The sequence below is a fragment of the Pholcus phalangioides genome, unplaced genomic scaffold (assembly GCF_987345545.1).
Source record: "Pholcus phalangioides strain wild (caught in Gottingen) unplaced genomic scaffold, Ppha-v1.0 ptg000002l_1, whole genome shotgun sequence".
NCBI classification, from domain to species: Eukaryota; Metazoa; Arthropoda; class Arachnida; order Araneae; family Pholcidae; genus Pholcus; species Pholcus phalangioides.
The window spans coordinates 14,057,455-14,079,857 of record NW_028301595.1 but is presented as its reverse complement, the minus strand read 5'-3'; the positions used below and the strand labels follow the sequence as shown (position 1 = coordinate 14,079,857).

Genomic DNA, 22,403 nt, shown 5'->3' with positions numbered 1-22,403 from the left:
TTGTTGAATCGTATTGGGACGCCATCTTACTCAAGACATAGAATGTTTCTTAAAGAAATAAAAACTAAGAAAGAAAAGGGGGGATCGAAACATATTCTCACTCATGGAATTCATCCACAGCACTGATCCCATTTATCGTGACGGCACTTAAGCATATTTCTCGATAAGATATATTGGGGAAAAGAGCCATAAAAAAACAAGCCCCCCCCCCTCAAAAAAAGAATAAAATAATGGGGGAGAAATTCTCGAAGGAGCAAAAGAATATATTGTGAAAGGCGAATAAAACATGGTACAGACAAAATTGCGTTTCTCCCGTTTTCAATGTTATAACTTGTTTTTTTTTACCGATTTTTTCCTATTTTTTTTTTTCCGGAATTTCTTCCCCATTTTTGCTTATTCCATCTAAGATGTATATAGGCCTATATATGTGAGTATTCTTCTTTTTTTCTTGTTCTTTTATCTCTCTCTCTCTCGATGAGTAGAAGCGCATGTACACATGAAAAGAACCATGGATGTGATCGTGACGATCGAACGTTAGGCTGGTTGGTGTGCTTGCGATTTTCTTTTTTCCGATTTTTTTTTTTTCGCAAGTAACTGGACGTTAAGATAGGAAAGACTAAGAAAACCCTCCATCCGTCAATGCGTGTGAGTTTCTCTTAAGATAAAAAGGGGGGAAAAAAAAAAGATGGTGGAAGAGAATCGAATGCTTCGAACACATTTGACTTTTCTTTAGGAAAATGTACGGCCGATATCTTATCAGACGGAAGTGATGATTGGATCTTTTTACCCCTTCTCTCCTATTTTTTTTTTGCCTCAAAAACTGCCCTGAGGTTGTTCGACGTCGAACATAAAAAAGTGTTTTCACATGCGATGCTTGACAATAGCTTAAAGACGAGGACATTAAATATATTCGTGAGAAAGTGTTAAGATGTCCTCTTCACTTGTTTCAATACAAGATATATACTGGAAACTGGCTGTTTTATGTCGAGATATTATGTTTCTAAAAGTAAAGTTCAACTCTCCATCTACGAGGACTAGAACCCGCTCCAGTTGACATGCCAACGAGTCTGCTACTACTACGCTATAGAAGCAGATAAAACATCTCATCTTCTGAGCTATGGTGGCCGACCGGTCATAGTGACGGACTCGCATCGCGAGGATCCGAGTTCAAACCACACTGTCGTCGCAGTGGTGGTCGGCTGAAGTTGGTTTTCTGCGGTTCTCAACTTCGAGGCGCGAATGCGAGCCGATCTTCCCGCTAAAAAGTCTCACCGCAGAGACCAACAGGCCTACAACGATATAATTACACTTCACTGACTATGAGTAGAGAAAAAACGTATAGTTTAAAAAAACTGATTGCAGATAGCAGCACTACACATAACAATTCCAACATGTGGCAATTCATTAGAAGTTCCGCAGAGGAATATGGACGAGGTGCATGTCTGGTTTAGTAGTAGTATGTCGATGAGTTGAAGCGCATGTACACATGAAAAGAACCATGGATGTGAACGTGACGTTCGAACATAAGGGTGGTAGGTGTGCTTGCGATTTTCTTTTCGGATTTTTTTCCTAAGTAACTGGACGTTAAGACAGTAAAAACTAACACTCCACCTGTTAATGCGTGTGAGTTTCTCTTAGGATTAAAAAGATGGTGGAAGAGAATCGAATGCTTTGAACGTATTTGACTTATCCTTTAGGAAAATGTACGGCCGGTATCTTATCAGATGGTGGTGATTGGATTTCTCTGTTCCTCTCCCGTTTTTTGTTTTCCCCCTGTAGCTGCTGTAAGGTAGTTCGACCTCAAAAGTGTTTTTACGTGCGATGCTTGACAATAGCATAAAGACGAAGGTATTAAAAATATTTCTGAGAAAGTGTTGAGTGGAAAAAGATGGATATCGCCTGTTTTGTGTAGAGATACTCATTTTCAAAAAGAAAACTTCACCTCTGCATTTACGGGGACTCGAACCCACCACAACCATTAGAATTCCAGGTGAGTGCTCTACCACTACGCTATAGAAGCATATAGAAAATTTCTTCTTTTGAGCGTACATACGCAGTAGGGGACGAAATATCGCTCACTTAAGCCATTATTTTAATTATAGGACTAATTCATGTGCAATTTGTGTAAAAGTTATGCTATTCCATTGTCTAGACTGTTATCTAAAAATTAACTGAATTACAACTCTAACAGATAATTTTAACACACCCAAAATGTTTTTTGTGAACTCTTAATTTTTCCTACTAAAAAAAAATGTTTCCAATATCCCCCTACTATATGTTCCTAATATCGCCTTCGTCTAAAATGGGTTGAAATAAAGTTTAATTTATGCTATGATTATACTTTCTTTATTAAACGTAAAAATTAAGACACAACAAAATCGAAAGTAATACAATACTATTTTTTTACTTTTAGAAATATATAATTAACGTACCCTTTTAACGCTTTTCCTAAATGCAACATAAAAAAAAACAAATTAGGAGCATTCTACACAAACATAACCTTTTCTTTTCTTCACTTTCCTCTGATCGAATTTTTCATAGCACCATATCAAACATTTTAACAATGTTATTCCATTACAATCGTTTGAGTAAATCCTCCACAAATTGAACATTGGGCATCATTATCTTCTTCGCCACAACTGCTCTCGTTGTCGTCAGTTGACGCATATGGAGGTTCTTCATGTTCTGAAGTTTTTCCGATTTGCGTTTTTCCGGAACTGGCTCCTTTACAGCTTTGCCTGATGTTTTTTGCCAGTTCCTTTCCACAAGTTGACGAAATTTCACGCGATAGTGCTTTTCCAGGGACAAATCAGGGTATCTGTTGAAAAAAAAAGGGAGGCATTTCCTATACCTGAACTTTTTTCTTCAGGAAATGGGTGGTGTAAATTATTTCTAATGACAAGTTGGAATTCCATCCTTTTTACGTTCTTTGTTGTAAGTCCATAATAAGTTTTATCCATTTGCAAATGATTCTCAAGAATTTGACATAAGGTTCTTGTAATAAACTTCTACATAAGGAGATAAAAAAGGCCTTCGCGTCCTAGTGGTCATCAAGTAATTTTTGAAGTTCACCTTCAGGCTTTTTTACGTAGTCTTTTATTTGTAGATCCAGGTACGTGAAAAGCTTCCGATGCTTCCAATAGCCCCAACTCTTTATTTTTTACAGCTATTACATCTTTCATTTTAATCTTGTTGCACGTCTTTCTATGTCTCATCTGAAAAAAAAAAACCTACTTCGAAAGTGTTCGTAATATTGCCTAGAGCGATTATGACAAGACTCAAGTGGGCGACATTGTGAACAACCTAAATCTGAAACATGGCGGCCTCCACGCTCGGAATCGAATCGCAAACCAAGAATGAAACTGCACGAAAATGTAGTCTGTAAAGCCGGGTTTTCCTAAGAGTAGAACTTTTGCGCCGTATGAAACGTGAAATCGCTGATTGGTTAAAAACATGAAAAATCAGGTTTTTTTTTACCAATCAGCGTTTTCACGCGTCGCGCGCTGTAGAAACCTGCTCCTAGGAAAACCGGGCTTTACGGTCGCAATCACTGTCTCAAATGATATAACGCTATCACTTGAACTTCATTGACTATACTAAAAGTAATGAAACGTGTTTAAGTAACATCGTACACGAAAATAAGAAAAAATTCCCAGAGAAAAGAAAAAAAAAAACAACGCAGGTGCGTCTAGTTTCCACAAACAACAACTGAAGGAGAAAGCTTCGTAGTTCCGGTAGTGGCCACCAGCTACCTGCATTAATCAAGAAGAAACCGTGGTAGGCGATATTAGGAACGTAGGCGACAATTGGAACGTTGATATTAAAGGCGACGGCAATGAGAAGATGTAAATTTCATTCTTAAAGACATGAACATTTTATTTACACACACACGGACAAGTTATACGCGACATCCATACTCTATGACGAAATACAATCAACTCCTTAAAACGTTCGAAAACTCTCTGGCCATCCGTTGCTAGGTTACCATCCATCACAAGGCGAAAAGCGCTACAACGAGAAAACGTGACATCGTGACGTCACAGAGTATCGTTTATGATCGGTCACTACACACTCCCCCCCTAGTGTCAACGAAATTTGTGGTCGAATATCTGTCGGGAAAGTGGACGTGACGACCGGAGCGAGTCACAGTTGCTGGTACTGCTTGTGCTGGCAACGCTGTACTGGATGGCTGAATGGGCACTTCTGAAGGTACCTTAAAGCTATCTCCAAGGAAAGCTGGAATCAAACGATCAATGGAGATCCTCTTGCTTGCCCCATTGATGCCAATGTCGAAAAATTTTTCTCTGCGATCTTTGACAGGAAACGGGCCTTGATATGTTGGTTGTAAGGAAGGATGTGGTGCGTCGTTGCGTACGAAGACATGCGACGCGGATTGCAGATCACTAGGAATATACGTCGGCGTGTATCCGTGAGTTGTTGTAGGCACCGGCTTCATGAACGCATTAACTTTTGGATTTGATGGACGAAATCGGATTGTATAATGTCTGGTGTTTTCGAAAAATACTCGCCGGGCAACTGCAATGGTGTTCCGTAGAGGATTTCTGCGGAAGAGCATCCCAGGTCTTCTTTCACTGCTGCTCTTAGACACAGTAGAGCGAATGGAAGAGCATCAACCCAAGCAGGATTCGATTGAATACGGCATCTCAGGGCAGTTTTCAGCGATCGGTGTTGTCTCTCGATCAGCCCATTTGCTTGTGGATGATAAGCAGTCGTTTTATGATGTTGGAATCCTAGATATCTGCTCAAGCTTTGGAAAAGCTGGCTCTCGAACTGTCTGCCCTGGTCGGTGGTGATCCTGTGCGGTATGCCGAATCTTGAAAACCAAGTGGCAATTAATGTTTTGGCGACTGTTTCGGCAGTTTGGTCTGGCATTGGAGAGGCTTCGATCCACCTGGAGAATCTGTCTATCATCGTTAGGAGGTACCGAGAACCTTGGCATAATGGTAATTGACCAACTATGTCAAGATTGATATGCTGAAATCGGTTGTTAGGTACCTTGAATTCAGCCAGCGCGGATCGAGTGTGTCGGTGAACTTTAGAGCGTTGGCATGGAATACATGCTCTAGTCCACTCACGACAGTCAGATCTAATTGAAGGCCAAACAAATCTGTCGCTCAGCAGTTTTGATGTTGCTCGGATGCCAGGATGTGATAAGCAATGCAATGATTCAAACGCTCGTCGTCGATGAGAAATTGGTACAAAAGGCCTTATTTTGCCGTTTGACACATCACACCAAATTTCGGCTTTTGCGTCAGGAAGGCTGAGTTTTTTCAGTTGTAAAGATGATACACTAGAATTTAAGATGGTTTTGAGATCCTTGTCATTCTCTTGGTCAGCTGCGAGTTGCACATAATCTAAAGGTGTGGGTACAGAAATGGTCGATATTCTAGAAAGAGTATCAGCTGGAATATTTTCGACACCTTTTATATGAAGAATGTCTGTTGTGAATTGGCTGATAAAGTTCAACTGTCGTAGCTGGCGAGGTGAACACTTTTCTGGTTTCTGCCTGAACGCATACACCAACGGCTTATGGTCACTATAAATGCAGAACTGTCTTGCTTCTAGCATATACCTGAAGTGCTTGACAGCAGAATAAGCTGCAAGTAATTCTCTATCGTATGCAGAATAGCTTCTTTGTGCGCTTGAAAGCTTCTTTGAGAAGAATGCAAGTGGTTGTAGCTGATTATCGTTAGATACTTGATGCAAGGCGGCACCTATAGCAAAATCACTGGCGTCCACATGTAAAACTAATGGTGATGATGCTGAAGGATGGTGCAAAAGAGTGGCATTAGCGAGCTGCGTTTTGCATTTTTCGAATGCTTGTCTGGTCTCAAGAGTCCAAGGAATTGATGTCTTGTCATTCTTCTTGGTGCTGGACAAGAAGGAATGAAGTGGTGCTTGCACAGCTGCTGTAGATGGTAGAAATCGCCTGTAAAAGTTCAAAGTTCCTAGAAATCTTCGAAGCTGCTTGATGTTTTCTGGAAGAGGAAATTCTTGGATTGCACGAACTCTGTCTGGGAGAGGCTTTGAGCCGTGTTCATTGACCAAATAGCCAAGGAAGGAAATTTCCGGTACATTGAACACGCATTTAGATGTGTTGATTGTCAGTCCGTACTTATCGAGTCTTTCAAACACTTCTCTAAGGTGCTTGTGATGTTGCTCTGCGTCATGGCTGGCGATGAGCACGTCATCAAGATACGAGAAACAGAAGTCGAGATTGCGTAGCACCTCGTGGATGAAGCGTTGGAACGTTTGTGCAGCGTTTGAGAGTCCGAACGGCATCACTACGAATTCAAACAAACCAAAGGGAGTTATGATTGCTGTCTTGGGAATGTCGTCGGGATTTACAGGAATATGATGAAATGCTTTGACCAGATCTATTTTAGAGAAAATTTTACATCCATGCAGATTCTGCGCAAAGTCCTGTATATGTGGCACTGGGTAGTTATCCGGCACAGTAATTCGATTCAGACTTCGATAATCACCAGTTGGTCTCCACTCATTCGGTCCTTTTGAAACCATGTGCAACGGGGAAGCCCAGTTTGATTTCGATGGACGACATATACCTTGGTCCAACATCATCTGGAATTCGGTCTTGGCAATCTTGAGTTGAGCTGGGTGCAATCTGCGTGGCTTTGCGAAAACAGGAGGACCTTTAGTTTCTATGTAGTGCAAGGTATTATGGGAGGCTTTCTTCGAAAACGGACGAGGTCTCGTTAATTCGGGAAATTCCTTCAAAATTTCAGTTATAGCACTGTTTCCTGAGATTGTTTTAATCGTTGTCGAAGGTCCATTGTAAGTAAAACCTTTACACGTGAGAGAAGTGAGTGGATCTATAAGTCGCTTGTTTTTGATATCGATGATGAGTCCGTAGTGAGCAAGGAAATCCGATCCGATAATTGGTCTCTCAACGTCAGCGAGGGTGAAATGCCATTTGTAATTCCGCCGTAAGTTCAAGTCCAATTCCAGGAGTTTCAAACCGTAGGTAGATATACGGGAACTATTTGCAGCGAAAAGCTCAAAAGTTGTCGGTTTGCCGTTGCCTTTGTAAGGTAAAATTGATATATCAGCTCCAGAGTCAATTAAAAACTTCATGCCGCTTTTCCTTTCCATAATGAACAAACGGCTATGATGAAGACTGTTATCGCCGCCACCGCATGCCGTTACTGCGGGGGGCTTGGACCGTTTCCCTGAATATTCTGAGCGTTGTAAGCACAGGGGGACTTGCATCTGAAAGCTTTATCTCCGAACCTGCTATGATAATAACACACGTTAGAGTTTTCATCGGAGTCTCGATATCGCGAGCGATTCCTAGAATCAGAATAACGTCGGTCTCGACTGGAGTTTCGATAGCGGTTCCGGCTATTCCTCGGATATTTGCCCAACTGCTCAACTCTTTTAGTCAGCTCCGAGATTTGCAGTTTAAGGTCTCTTATTTCCGAGCAAGACGAGGCTTCTGCTACATGACCGTAATTGGGTTCGGTGAGCTCAGCTACTCGATCAGCTAACTCGGCTAGCTTGTCCAGTTCTTCACTGCTAGCTGCTAACACCGTTTGCATACTCTTTGGTAGCCGTTGAAGCCACAAATTTTTGAGGAAAGTCTCATCGCTAATTCGCCCTGTCGAAAGCTCGCGCATTTTACGTAGCAACGTACTAGGCTTCTGATCACCTAGGGATAGGTCTTCTAACAATATCTTGACCTCTTTCGCGGCTGAATGTTTATACACAGCGAAAAGTCTCTCCTTGAGTTTCGAGAACGGATCCGATGCGGGAGGATCGTAAACAATGTCACTTACCGTTGACAAGATCTCCACATCTAGGCAGTTGACTAGGTAGTTATACTTGGTTCCTTCGGCAGTAACATGGTTGATCTTGAAGGCAGCGTCGAGCTGGACGAAAAAAAGTTTGATATTGTCCTTCGAGAATGTCGGCAGTTTCGCGTGGACAGCTTGAATTCGAAGATCGCTCTCTTGCTGTTCAGCCATGGCGATAAGTTCTTGGCAGGTTCGGGATCACGTCCGGGTCACCAGTAAAGGCGACGGCAATGAGAAGATGTAAATTTCATTCTTAAAGACATGAACATTTTATTTACACACACACGGACAAGTTATACGCGACATCCATACTCTATGACGAAATACAATCAACTCCTTAAAACGTTCGAAAACTCTCTGGCCATCCGTTGCTAGGTTACCATCCATCACAAGGCGAAAAGCGCTACAACGAGAAAACGTGACATCGTGACGTCACAGAGTATCGTTTATGATCGGTCACTACAATATTTTTTGTCCTTTTACCTCTGTCATTTGCGATGAGTAGAAGCGCATGTGCACATGAAAAGAATCGTGGATGTAATCGTGACGACCGACTGAACATTAGGGTGGTTGGTGTGCTTCCGATTTTCTTTTTCGATATTTCACAAGTACCCCGGACATTAAGATAGGAATAACTAAGAAACCCCCACATCCGTCAATGCGTGCAAGTTTCTCTTGAAATAAATAAAAAATGGTGGAAGAGTTAAATGCTTCGAACACATTTGACTTTTATTTAGGCCGATATCTTATATCAGACGGAAGTGATGATCGGATCTTTTTACTCCCTGCCGTTTTTCTTTTGTCTCGAAGGCAGTTTGGCGTAGAACATAAAACAAAAGTGCTTTTACGTGCGATGCTTGACAATAGCTTAAACAAGTGAGTATTAAAAATATTCGTGAGAAAGTGTTAAGTACATAGAGAAAAACTCCTGTCCCCTTGCTAATGCAAAATAAGCTGGACGAATAAAATATTCGTGAGAAAGTGTTAAGTGTTACTTCTTCAGGTTTATAGGATTGTCGATATTCGAAGCTCGTTAGGCCTAAGCTATCGGCCTAAGAATTGTAAAAAAAATTGAAGCTCATTCAAAGACTGAAATTCTCCATATAGCCAGTCTTTTGTATGATATAGCAGTGTTCGTATACGAGTTTCACCAGCAAAGCACATTCTTGTAAACTCGTCACCATTGATCATTTTGTCGCACCACGGCCATTTTCTGCACACGAGGGCTGATGAGACCGGGACCAGAAATTTATTGCCGATTCCGAACGGCAACCTTTTTAATACTCACCGGGAGGTTGGTGCGTTATCCCCTCAGTGTGGGACTGTCTGCGGTAGCAATCTTTTTCTGTGGTCATGTCGCAGTATATGTTGAACCCAGTGGCAGGAAAGTTTCTGACAAAGATGATCCGGGTATCGGATGTAACTCGTGACAACACCTCTAAGCATCCTATGGCACTTATCTTATCGACCTGGGCTATCGCACCCGATTTTTACAAGCCCTGCCATGCAACGTATGCAGTTTGGTTACATTTTTGCTAATAAAAAAAAGGAAGCAAAAGAAATAGCATGTGCATTCAAGTTGCATGGCAAACATCCTCCATTAATGAATGTCGAACTTGGTCGACGTCTGCTTGGTCTGTCACAGACACTGCTTGGTCTGTTTTTCTTCTAATTTCTATCTCATGCCATAACCTTTCCCGGTACATGGGCTGAAGATCTCGGCTCAGGGAAAATGGAATGATTTCTCATTCATGCCGTCTCTTGCTTCTTTTGTCTGAAGCATCATTGTTAGTCACATGAATTGAAATTGAGTTTTTTCCCTTCAGTACACACACACACACACACCTTAGCATTTCATTTTCCCTCCGTACCGTTCTTCAGTTAAAAGAAATATGGTATCAAGTGTATCAGGGGAAAAATGTCTGGGAGGGGGGGAGGAAGAATGCTTTACTCATCTGTTTTTCTTTATCTCCTATATGTTAGCAATAATATCAGTTTTTGCCTTATATAACTTCAACTGTATATCGTACAAATGTTTTGCCAAAAGCCTTAACGTTGACGGAGTTAAAATATTCTGTAAGTTTGCTAGGTTTATGGAATCTAGTTTAAGGAGGTACAGAACACGTCTATTTCAATTATAGACGCCCTTAAAACGTCCACCTATTCTGACCTTTATCGTAATCATGAAAAATAAAACCGCGTTTCTGCGAAAATACGCACAATTTTCTGGTGCCTCTACGAACATTCATCTATAGCAGAAGGTCTCCACGTCAAGTTTTGACGTCACCGAAGTCCATTTCACCTGTGGTCATTGGATATAGCAGGCCATACGCATGCGATATCTTTACCTTTTTTGGCAGTATATCCAATTACTATAGGTGAAATGTACTTCTTCAGTGACGTCACGAGCTTCGCGCGGGGGCTTTCTGCTACGGACGGTGTTGGCTTAACTCCTGTGACTTAGACTTAACTCCTGTTACTCAGCGACTGATGTGAGGGGGATGACACATCACAAGACAAAGAACGCGAGCTGGACGAATTAGTGACTCATAAAGATCTGATTGTTGGCAGATCGTGTTTCGCGTTTCACAACGTTCTCAAAACGCACATTTTATAAGTTTTTTCTTCTTTTCTTTTTTTTAAACTTATACATGCACATGATTCTCTCAACAGAAGGTATCCCGTAAATGAATAGTTTCTAACACTAGTAACAGTTAAAATAAATATGCTACGATAACTGACCTAAAGAACAATCGGGCCCAGCCCAGTGCTCAAAACAAACGCAACCTTCGGTCTCAATGTCATAAACTCCATGTTGGCTGCAGTCTGGGAAACAGCGGCTCAACCTGTTGTCCGCTTCACTGCAGTTGATCCCTCTCCAACCTGTCTTACACCAGCAGTGTCCGGCCACGCAAACCCCGTGACCACTGCACATAGGGTCGTAACAATCAACTATAATCAGAAAAAAAATTCGAACGTTAATGTTCAGTCTTTGCAGGTTGTGCCAATACTTAGGTTTGACTATCGGTCAGATGTGTTTCGCCATGACTTGAAGAGCTTCTCACCTTGTTCGCAGTGATGTCCTTTGAATCCAGACCTGCATTTACATTTCCCGTCAACGCACGTTCCCTGGTTGTTGCAGTCGACGACTTCACACTCGCTAACGGGAACATTGCATTCGTGGCCTTTCCAACCGACCTCACATCTACAAGAACCCTGGGCGTATCTGCCGTGTCCACTGCAGTGCACGGGGCAAACGCCTGTAAAATTATTTAGAAAAAAAGTCACATCAGTGGAGAACATACAAAGTGTCAATTATTTCACACAATTATGAGGAATTGCCTCACTAAATTTTGAACATTTAAAACTGCATTATTGAATGAATGAGGAGAAAATACATAAAACACATATTATAAGGAAACGCAAATTTGAAAAAAGAAAGCCAAAAAGAAATGAACACATTGTTGAAACATCATCGTCCAAGATTTTCTATGTGATTATAAAATTAAAACTAAAATAAGTACAATATTTCAATGCTAAAAATGTCATATAAAAGAGAGATTTTTTTATAAATATTTGAGGCCGGCCGTCCAACTGGAAGTTACAAAGAGCGAAAACAAGTCACGTGTATGCGCAAAACTCTTATAGTGTTTTTGCGCATTCATGCGACTTGTTCAGTGACTTGTTTCCGCTCCTAGCAGCTTCCAGTGGACGACCGGCATAAGAGTATGATTTAGGTGAAAAAAAAAAATTCATATTATATACACTGAAGAGCCAAAAAAACTGGTTCACCTGCCTAATATCGTGTAGGGCCACCGCGAGCCCGCTGAAGTGCCCCAACACGACGTGGCATGGACTCGACTAATGTCTGAAGTAGTGCTGGAGGTAACTGACACTATGAATCCTTCAGGGCTGTCCATAAATCCGTAGGAGTAAGAGGGGGTGGAGATCTCTTCTGAACAGCACGTTGCAAGGCATCCCAGATATGTTCAATAATGTTCATTTAGGTGGCTAGAGTGTTCTACGAGTTCATTTAGAGTGTTCCTGGAGCCACTTTGTAGCAATTCTGGACGTGTGGGGGTGCCGCATTGTCCTGCTGAAATTGTCCAAGTCCGTCGGAATGCACAATGGACATGAATGGGGGCTGGTGATCAGACAGGATGCGTACGTACCTGTCACCTGTCAGAGTCGTATCTAGACGTATCAGGGGTCCCATATCACGCCAACTGCACACGCCCCATACCATCACAGAGCCTCCACCAGCTTGAACAGTCCCCTGTTGACATGTAGGGTCCATGAATTCATGAGGTTGTCTCCATACCCGTACACGTCCATCAGCTCGAAGCAATGAGAACCGAGACTCGTCAGACCAGGCAACGTGTTTCCAGTCCCCAACAGTCCAATGTCGGTGTTGTCGAGCCCAGGCGAGGCGTGAAGCTTTGTGTCGTGCAGTCATCAAGGGTACACGAGTGGGCCTTCGGCTCCGAAAGCGCCCATATCGATGATGTTTCGTTGAATGGTTCGCACGCTGACACTTGTTGATGGCCCAGCATTGAAATATGCAGCAATTGGCGGAAGGGTTGCACGTCTGTCACTTTTAATGTTTCTTGTCAGTCGTCGTTGGTCCCGTTCTTGCATGATCTTTTTCCGGCCGCAGCGATATCGTAGGTTTAATTTTTTACCGGATTCCGGATATTCACGGTACACTCGTGAAATGGTCGTACGTGAAAATCCAAATTGCATCGCTACCCCGGAGATGCTATGTCCCATCTCTCGTGCGCCGACTATAACACCGCGTTCAAACTCACTTAAATCTCGATAACCTGCCATTGTAGCAGAAGTTACCGATCTAACAACTATGCCAGACACTTGTTGTGTTATATAGGCGTTGCCGACCGCAGCGCCGTACTCTGATTGGTTCCATATCTCTTTATTTGCATACGCATTCCTGTACCAGGTTTTTTGGCTCTTCAGTTTATATAAGTGAATTGTATTGCTTCGGAAAATCATTGTTTGGGGAAAAAGAAGAAAAAGTAAGTAAGTAAATTGCCAGAAAAAAATCTTCATTCCGTGAATAATTGAATATTGTGTTTGTCATGGCATTTTTGAAAAACGTTCGTTATTTTGTTAGGTTAGCATCATGAAATAATTGGTTTGGTTAAGCATTTGCTGGAAAAATCTGTTAGGTCAGTGCTGTACAGCAATTTTTGTTGGGTACCGCATTGCTGTAATAAGCTTTATTAATCATTGTTGCGATTACTGTTGTGTGATATGACATTATTAGACACACCTCTGTTGGGTATAGTATTGCTAGAAAAATTCTGTTAGATACAGCATAGTTGTAATAACTTTTGTTGAGCTTAGCATTGTTAGAAAAAGTTTTGAAAGAAAATCGCAGTGTTGTAATTAGTGTTGTTGGGTTCAGTATTGTTGCGATAGCCTTTTTTTGGTACAGAAATTTTAGAAAAACTGCAAGGTACAGTACTCCTGTAATAACCTTTGTCGGATATAGCGATATTAGGGAAACTTCTGTCAGGTACAACATTGTTAGAAAAACACTCTTATGTATAGCATTGTTAGAAAAACACTCTTGTGTACAGCATTGTTAGAAAAACACTCTTATGCATAGCATTGTTAGAAAAACACTCTTATGCATAGCATTGTTAGAAAAACACTGTTATGTATAGCGATGTTGGAAAAATTGTATTAGATACAACATAATTCCAATAACTTCGGCTGAGCATCGCATTGTTTGAAAAGGTTTTTGAGGTTAAGCGCATTGTTTTAATGAACTTTGTTGAGTTCACACCATTGTTGCGATACTTTTTCTTGTGTACAGCATTGTTAAAAAACTTTTAGATACAGTATTGTAGGAAAAAATTTTATGTCCACAGCATTGTTAGAAAAACTTTGGTACAACATTGTTCTAATAGTCTTTGTTGAGTACAATACATATGAGAAATAATTCGTGGACCGGCCAAAAAATTAATGAATAAGAGAAACAATTTGCGGACCGACAAAATATTAATAAATAGGGGAAAAATAATTTGCGGACAGGAAAATAATTAATAAATAAGAGAAATAATAATGAGACAAAAATGAATATATAGACTGTACATTTTACTTATTAAGAATTTATCTAGTGGATATGTTACGGTAAATGTGATAAATCGGTAATTATACACAGTGTCATTGGTTATTATGTGCACTTACCGATCGTTTTGATGAGTTTTGATAAATTTATCACTTTTACCGGAGATCATGCATAATAGCCAATCGTCGTTGGTAAACTTAATAAATGCTAAGAACATTATCACTTTTACTGGCTATTACATAGTATACTTACCAAGCGTTGGCAAATTTCATAAATATTTTAAATTTACTGCATTATCTGTGATTATGCGTAATATCCCAGTGCAGTGATTCTACACTTTTTTCGCTTCACTGAGCCCTTTTCAGTGTATAATTTATTTTGGCGGAGCCCCGTGGGCCTCTTTTGTTCATTCATTTAACAATCTCACTAATTAATATTATTTTCCTCGATCGGTCGCGGAGCCCCAGGGAAGTGCACACGGATCCCCAAGTGCTTCGCGGAGCCACCGGTTGGGAACGGTTGCCCTAGTGGGTGAACTTGATAAACATGAAATAATCAAAAATAATCCAAATGAGTCTAGTATGTGTGATGAATGTAGTCGGACCCCGGTGTAATGATGAATTTTACGGTCGTACTCCTATATATTGTACCATTATATATGAATTATCATGTATAATATATCACATAGTACCATTTGTCATACTTACCAAAGACGCGATGCTTGGGTATTATGAATAATCACCGGTAAAAGTGATAATTTTTTAGTTTATTTACTGGATTCACCGACGACGCTTGGGTGCTTTGCATAATCGCATCCAAAAGTGAGTAACTCATGGATATTTATCAAACGTTTATGCTCTGCGATTATGTATAATAACCGGTTATTATGCATTATTACCGGATTTATTCACTTTTACCGTAACAGATACAAAATGTTTTGTGGATCGTCGCAGGTGCACGGACCAGCGGTGGAAGAATACTGCGCTAAAGAATTTTCAACACATCAGGATACCATCAATAAACCAATTTTTCAAGGTAATTATTCAAGGGGGAAAATGTATATATATTTGCATACTTTTTTAAAATATTCCACCGGAACAATTATTTTCAATTAACTAAAATTTTGAAAACTAAAAAAATCTATTCCAAGAGACGGAAAAACAATTTTTTTTTTTTGCATGTAAAAATCAGTGAAAATAATTACAACCAGAAACGAAAGCCGATAAATAATGTAAAATAATGGGAAAAAGCTTCTCATGAATTACACGCCGTGACATTCATTGTCACGCGAGTAACAATACAAAAAAAAAACATAACAATGCATGAAATATTCACTATTCAATTACTCTTTTAGATTCGCAGAGTGAAAATTGATATTCATATTCACGTCTGAGAAAAATCATTTTTTCTCCTCTGTGCAGAATGAATTGGGGGGGGGGGTGAGATTATGCGACAACATACAGAATACTTTAATTGATTCTGTATTTCATTATTATTATTATTATCATCATCATTCTGGATGAAGCTTTGCATTTTTTATGAGCAAGGAGTAGATTGAATATGATAATTAATAATTCATAGAGCATGGGAAAAAATATACGGTTGGAAGAGACCTTTATTGCTGTTTTCATTCTAGAGCGAATTCATTCCGAATAGTAAATAATGAAATCTGATAAATGCACTGAAAACGAAAGGAAAAATAACAGTAACAATCCAATTGTTGCTGATTGTTTTCGGTATGCTGTGGAAATTGATTTCTTTTTGGAATTAAACAATACCGTGATATGGGTGAAACTTGTGTTTTTTGCTTTAGGCTGAGATTACACTACAAAAGTTTTAGATAGAATTTCATTCATGAAATTTCAAAAATGCAACGACTATTACGTTTGCTCAAATGTAACCGGTACACTTATTGGTTACATTTTTCAAGTTTTATCAAAGAGCTTTTACAAAACTTTTATACTGTAATCCCGGCCTCAGGTGAAATTATTATTGTTCTGTATGAAGATTATTCCATGTATTGCAAAATTATAATTTTGGATGTTCTCGAGTTTTCCTTGCATTATTGATTTCTTTTTTAGGAAAAGGAATTTAGCTATTATGTGAGTGATTTATTTCTGGAAAAAAGTTTTCACGGACTTTGAAATATGCACATTTTGCTTGAATGAACAACAGTTTTAAATTAGTGTTGATTTTACATATTTCGATTGTTCTGATGTTTGCTGTTCATAATAAGGATCATGCGCTATTAACTTCATCAATTCAATTTGTATTGATTTCAATGCTATTTGAAGGCTAATAACAAAAAAATTTCTCTTTAAGAAATTAATTGTGCCGTAATGGGATCTCCTGATTGGGATTGTCCTCCGAGGACAATCCCAATCCGAGGACAATTCAAGAATTCAAGGTCAATTCGTAGTGCAGCTTTAGCTCATCTCGTTAGCAAGACCACGCTTTGCAATCACGTTCAGTAGCGTATTTACAGGGGCGCTGAGCGGGCTATAGCCCAGGGCGGCAAGTCAAAAGCGGCGACAAATTTGAGGAATGAGTTGCCAAGAAAGTTGGTAGAATGATAGAAGAACGGCTAATTTCCCACGTTCTTTATTTTATTTTTTGCAAGGACGTTGCACGTTCGGGATTCTGGCATGACGGAGACGATATATTGATTATTGTGCAAATTTGATAAATTTATATTGTATGATACATGGTAATTAGCTCAGCTGAATAAAGGCTTTCTTTAGTTTTGACATATTTTCAAATAAAAATGAATTTCTTATTTGCTTTTGGATTTTATTTTAGTCAAGTTTTATTTGATTTAAGTTTTTGTTTTGGAGAATCTCTCCAAAAACGATTTGCGCACCACAGATATAGAGCATAACCCGAGCGTTCTACTAGGTTAAAATATGTTCCCCAGAGGCTGATCCTTAGGTATAGTTGTCTCGGCTATATGCGGTACAACTTCGTAAATAATTTACGCATGAACTTCACGTTTTTCTATTAAACTAATGCAAGGAATTTAGACAACGCAACCATGAGATATTTCCTATCTATATAAATATGCGTAAGAAGCCATATTGTGTAGATATAATATTTTTCCCCCTTTTATGCATGACGCGGAAGAACCTGAATCGAGATTCGCGATGATATGCGTGGTCAACGGGTTATCTGATCTCTGACTGTTAGCCGTCCTGTGACCAAACCCATTGTGGTCAGTCGGAAATGAATAGGCGGAACGCGATAACGGGGCACAGAGTAGTTAATGGATACTAGAGTGGAGGGAGTAATGGATGCCAAAAACACCTGACGGAATCTTTGCTGTCTTATTCGCAACAGGTTTCCTCAATTTCTGGTTCGTATCCGTGTCTGGCCTGTGACGAGACGTGGCAACTTCAGCTCGACGTCTATCATTACTAAACGCTACAATAGGCCCTCTCTATTCGCGGATTTCATATTCGTGGTCTCTTCTCCAGTTTTCCGGAAAACATTGTTGGGATGAAAATTCTCGTATCGGAACAAAATATAAGTTGAAGTGTTAAATAAATTATTTAAAGGGGAAAAAACTTTCCTAAAGATTTTTATGGTGCTTCTGAAAGTGATTCTACTATACTGTTAATTAGTCTAGACTAGTGATTAAATGTTTTTAAAAGGGTAAAATTTGCAAGGGAAATTCAAAATATATTGAGGAAGTTAGCAGCATTGCTGCGTTTTCCCGTTATTACGCCATCGATGAATCTATAGTCAAATATATAAAGAAATAGAAGCAGAATTCGATCAGCCATTGCTGTAGCTTACAGACACCTGCTACTATATGCCCTGGATCCACGTGTCTTTCATGTCGGAAGTGTTGTTTTTCTGTGGGTGCGATAAGATGAGTATGCAAGTTATGTGTTGCATAACTTACACACTGTAACTGCCATTAATAAATCTGCAAATCCGTGAGCATTGAGGGAAAGAATAATTCACTTATCTCCTAATATTTTGTTATTGGAAAAATTTTAGGGGCTACAAAAACACTTATTTCTGAATTTTTTATGCGCAAGGGTTCACTGATGTAAACACAGATGAAATTAGAGAATTGACTCAGCAATCGAACTGACTGCTTCTGAGACCGACGCAGATACCATATGAAGATGTTTAGGATAGAGAAGTAGAAGACAAGTTAATTATGATCAAAGTAGGCTTCGTAGGTTTAAATCGGCAATAGACTGTTTACAGGAAATAGTCCCATCTGGTACGTTTTTCACGTGTAAAAAAATTGGTAGAGAGGTCCTTGTTGCCATACTTCAGAAAATTAACTAAAATTTAGAAGAAACGCCAACAGACATCATATTGCTCTTTCAGAAAACATCGCCTGGAATCACTGGACCCGTTCTCCGCCTACTTCTTCCACACAAAGCAGATACTGTGAAAACGAGATGCCTAAAAAAAGATAAGTTTATGGTTTGTGTTCTTCGCGAATTTTCTGTGTTACGCGGCCATCCCCGGAACTTCGAATATCGAATTACGACTGTCCTTCAACCAAGATAATGGTGCAGCTCACAAAAGGATGGATCATTTGTGAATACTTCTGGATGTCGATGAAAACTTTCTTTAAACATTCTGTAGTGGATACCGCATTTTTGCTTTTACAATACAATCAATCTCGGTTAAAACCGCATCAAAGATTCCTCAAAATTTCGTCGTTTCGTCGTAGGTCGACGTTTTCAAGAACTTCTAAAACGAAAAGTATAATCAGACGCAATCACATGCTGTGCATAAAGTTTCTACTCTCATTGTAATTGAAGTGGCCATATGTGATAGAGGAAAAGATACGGAAGACCACCGATTTTCTCTCCAGAAAAGTTGCCATTTTTGGCGAAATCGCTAACTATGGTTTCACAACCCTGTACATTACTCGCGTATTAACGTAAGGCCATATTCTTGTAATTTCTCTCCAAAAAAGGCGTAATTAAATTTTTGTGGCAATGCTAAGTTGGCGACAATTGCTGTCATTCAGCCCTACTAACGCACACCGAAATTTTGGTTTCCGTATGCTGTGCTTGTGTGTAGAAAGTTGTCATTTTTTTATGATTAAGTAGGCCATAATTGTTGGAGTAAAATATAGGCCGATTCTCGCCAATAAATGTCGCCAAATGCCGGTGAAATTGCCACATGTGATAAATCATGGCAAACAGCGTTAGAGCAAGTCTGTGGTGACTTGAAATGCATTTCTTTCATGAACAAAAAATAAACATCCAAATGTGTGAAATCAATATTTGTATTTAAAGTCATTCATTATTAAATAATTTATAAATTATCACATTACCTCCATCCACGATTCTACCAGTAATGATTAAGATCTAAATCGGCTTCATTGGCTAATATTGATAACTAAATATTGAGTGCTTTTATTTTTCTATCTGTAGAGTGGCACACATAATATTCTAATTGCTCTATCAATAATTTAGGAAGAAATGTTTCCCATTCAGATGTCCGTGGCACTGTGACTTTCCTTCAGAATTTTAGGCCATCTTTTTCGTAAAAAGTCAACTTTTCTTTTTTTCATTGCAACTGTGAAATTTAACAAATTTCAATGACAATTCTTTTTGAAGATTCAAGTGTAAAAACCAAGATAACATATCGAGTAAAATCGATGGCAATGCTAGTGGTGCTTGCTACGTGCTGCTGCCACGGTGATTGTGTCTCGTCGACGCGTTTCCTACTTCAAGGTACTTAACTTATCTCCCCGCGGTTCAGACAGCTGTGGTCTTTTTTAGTGGGATCGATGGTCTCAGAACAAAAAAAAGAGAAAGGAAATCAAAGTTGCAGATCATGGGATTAGACAGAACGTGGTAAAAATGGAAATGAAACAGGATTTATTATTCGTAAGAATACTTGAACTTATATGCCGGGAAATATGGGCGAATATGGACGTACCAAAGCCACTGCGACTTGTCAAGGTGGCTTGAGTGCTGGACAAATCTCCAAAAACTTAACATGCTCATCCGGGCATGTAACTTGAAATAATAGATGCCCGAAAAATATTATAATTGTATTTACTTACTCGAAAACTTTTTAAAAATAGATTTATATAGCATTAAAAAAAAAAATCAAAAGTGATATACAGGGTGTCTCAAAATAGACTGACGGCTTTCAAGATGGGAATAGCAAGAAAACGGTGACAGATATTAAAAGTCATTCTTGCGGGTTATAAATGTGTGAAGCCAGGAAATTTCAGATACGCCATTCATGTCGCAAGGGGTTGTATAGTTATTGAAAAAAATAACCTTCTATACGAACACCCTATGCTTAAAAACCCAATTAGAAAGTTGTTGCCATGTGTCTCCTGATGCCAGCAAAGTTCCACTTATATTGCGAGAGATTCTAACGTAAATCCCCCCCCCCCTCCAGCGCTGTCACGAACTGCTTCACTTAGAGCAGCGGTGCTCAACCGGTGCTCCGCGGAGCACCAAGGGCTCCGAGTGCACTTCCCAGGAGCTCCGCGGTGACTCGAGAAAAATTAAATGAATCAGTAAATTTGATAGATATGTAAATAAAAGAGGCCTACAATGTTCTGTCATAAAAATTATGTACAAAAAAGGGCTCCTCGATTCGAACAGGGCTCCGCCGTAGAAAATACATACTGGAAAGGGCTCCGCGAGTCAAAAAAGGTTGAGAAATATTTTTATGTAATATGAAAATATAAAGAGGAGTGGTCGCTGTGGGAGGTTCCACTGTATGAGGAAATTCCCTGAGGGAAAGCATCATGGCTTTTTAACCGAATATTACGTTCACCCCGTGTTAGAACCTTTTAGAAGTGCCCAAACGCGGCCACAGACAGAAATAAGACAGGTTTCACTCATCTAATATACAATTTGTCCTATATAAAGAATACTATTACTACCAACTATTGCTGAACCATACATGCACCTCGTTTATATTGATATGCGTAACTTCTAACGAATTGGTACATGTTGGAATGTGCGTGTATGTGTTGTGAAGTTTGTTTCTGTGTAATGCTTGTTATGTGCAGTGCTGCCATCTGCCACCAATATCTCAAACTAAGACTGAAGTGTGATGAGTGAATAATTGCTCCATTGTAGGCCTGTTGCTCTCTGTGGCGAGGCTATATAAAGACTCATAACTGTCCTTTAATGAATTCCCAGCGCACCATGGTTCTTCGAGCATTAACCGTTCTACATAATAGCAATCAACATGGAGCTGTATATCGTTTTGACTTCTAGCAGTGCTTACGGTTCCGCATTGGCTGGAAAGATCTTCATTTGGTCGCCAAAGTGCTTTGGGCAGAGCTTATTATTGCTGTGTGCGTGTGTGTGGGGGGGGGGGGTGTAGATTAACCATGATGGCCTTGCGTTCGCTGAAGACGAAACCGCGTTAATGATTTTAGGTATAATACATCATCACATTGCTTATGTCTTTCTAATGAGTCACTTCACTGTTGAAAACATCATCGGTCGGTAGGATGCATCCATAACCGACAGACTGTACAGCAATATCAGTTGAATACCTGTTTCTATATTACAGAAATCGAGTTATTTTGGTCATAAGGGGCTTCGTGTCCCTATTCTGCTACAGCCTGTACCATTTTCTGCATGGAACACGGAACTTCAGCAGCAAATGAAAAAAAAAAGTAACTCTAACTAATGAGTATGCTGATGATATGGTATGCAGATGGAAGAAATAACTCGTCTCTAAAAATAAAAGTGACTAATTGACGAAACACTCTTGTAATATCAATCATTACTATTTTCGTTTCTATTAACGGGATTATAGCGTTGAAAGAGATGGATAACGCAAGTGTTAGGACTCACGATAATGCATTTTTTTTTTACCTCTTCTGATAGAGAATAACCCTATTAGACGGAAAAAGGCACCAATTTTTTTTCAGGAGACCATGGTATTGCCAATGATCGAAGAAGACTGGCATCTACCAAGTCATGATTTCTATCCCGTCCTGGAAAAAAAAAAACAACTAATGTATACAAACACAATTACCTCAATAATAGCCCTCCTAATATTTTTTTTTGTTTCTTCGCCTATCTTGCAATTAGCACCAAAGTTGTCCGATACGACCTCTATAAATGGATTTGTTTTCCTGGATATGCTGGACAAACTTACTTTCTCAAGCTGGCTATCATCAATTCGCTATGGTTTCGTGGTGATGATCTGGGTTATTTCGTCATTTTTTTTTTTTTTTGCCAGGCATACAGTCGGTCCCGCGCAGGGCCGTATTCACCGGCATGGTTTAAACCAACGGTTCTCAACCTTTTTTGACTCGCGGATCCCTTTTAAGTTAAAACATTCTATGGTGGAGCCCCGTAGGCCAACTTTTTAATTATTCATCAAAGTCACTGATTTATTTTTACTATTTAAAAATATTTATCGCTAACTTCCCGTGAAAAACATAGGCATTGTGATAGTTGTAATTATACTTTTCATTTAATTTTTTACAACTCATTTATTCGAGAAGCTTA

At 39.6% G+C, this 22,403-nt stretch overlaps 1 protein-coding gene across 1 annotated transcript in view; it reads right to left on the bottom strand.

Annotated features, from left to right (window-relative positions):
- The window catches only part of LOC149089440 (teneurin-a-like), a 415,199-nt gene that overhangs the window by 134,386 nt on the left and 258,410 nt on the right, over positions 1-22,403 (bottom strand). The window contains exons 13-14 of the mRNA XM_089238543.1: positions 10,901-11,095; positions 10,578-10,787 (exon numbers count right to left, since the gene is read on the bottom strand). Of these exons, the coding sequence (XP_089094669.1) occupies positions 10,578-10,787; positions 10,901-11,095 (405 nt within the window). The remainder of the gene's footprint in view (positions 1-10,577; positions 10,788-10,900; positions 11,096-22,403) is intronic.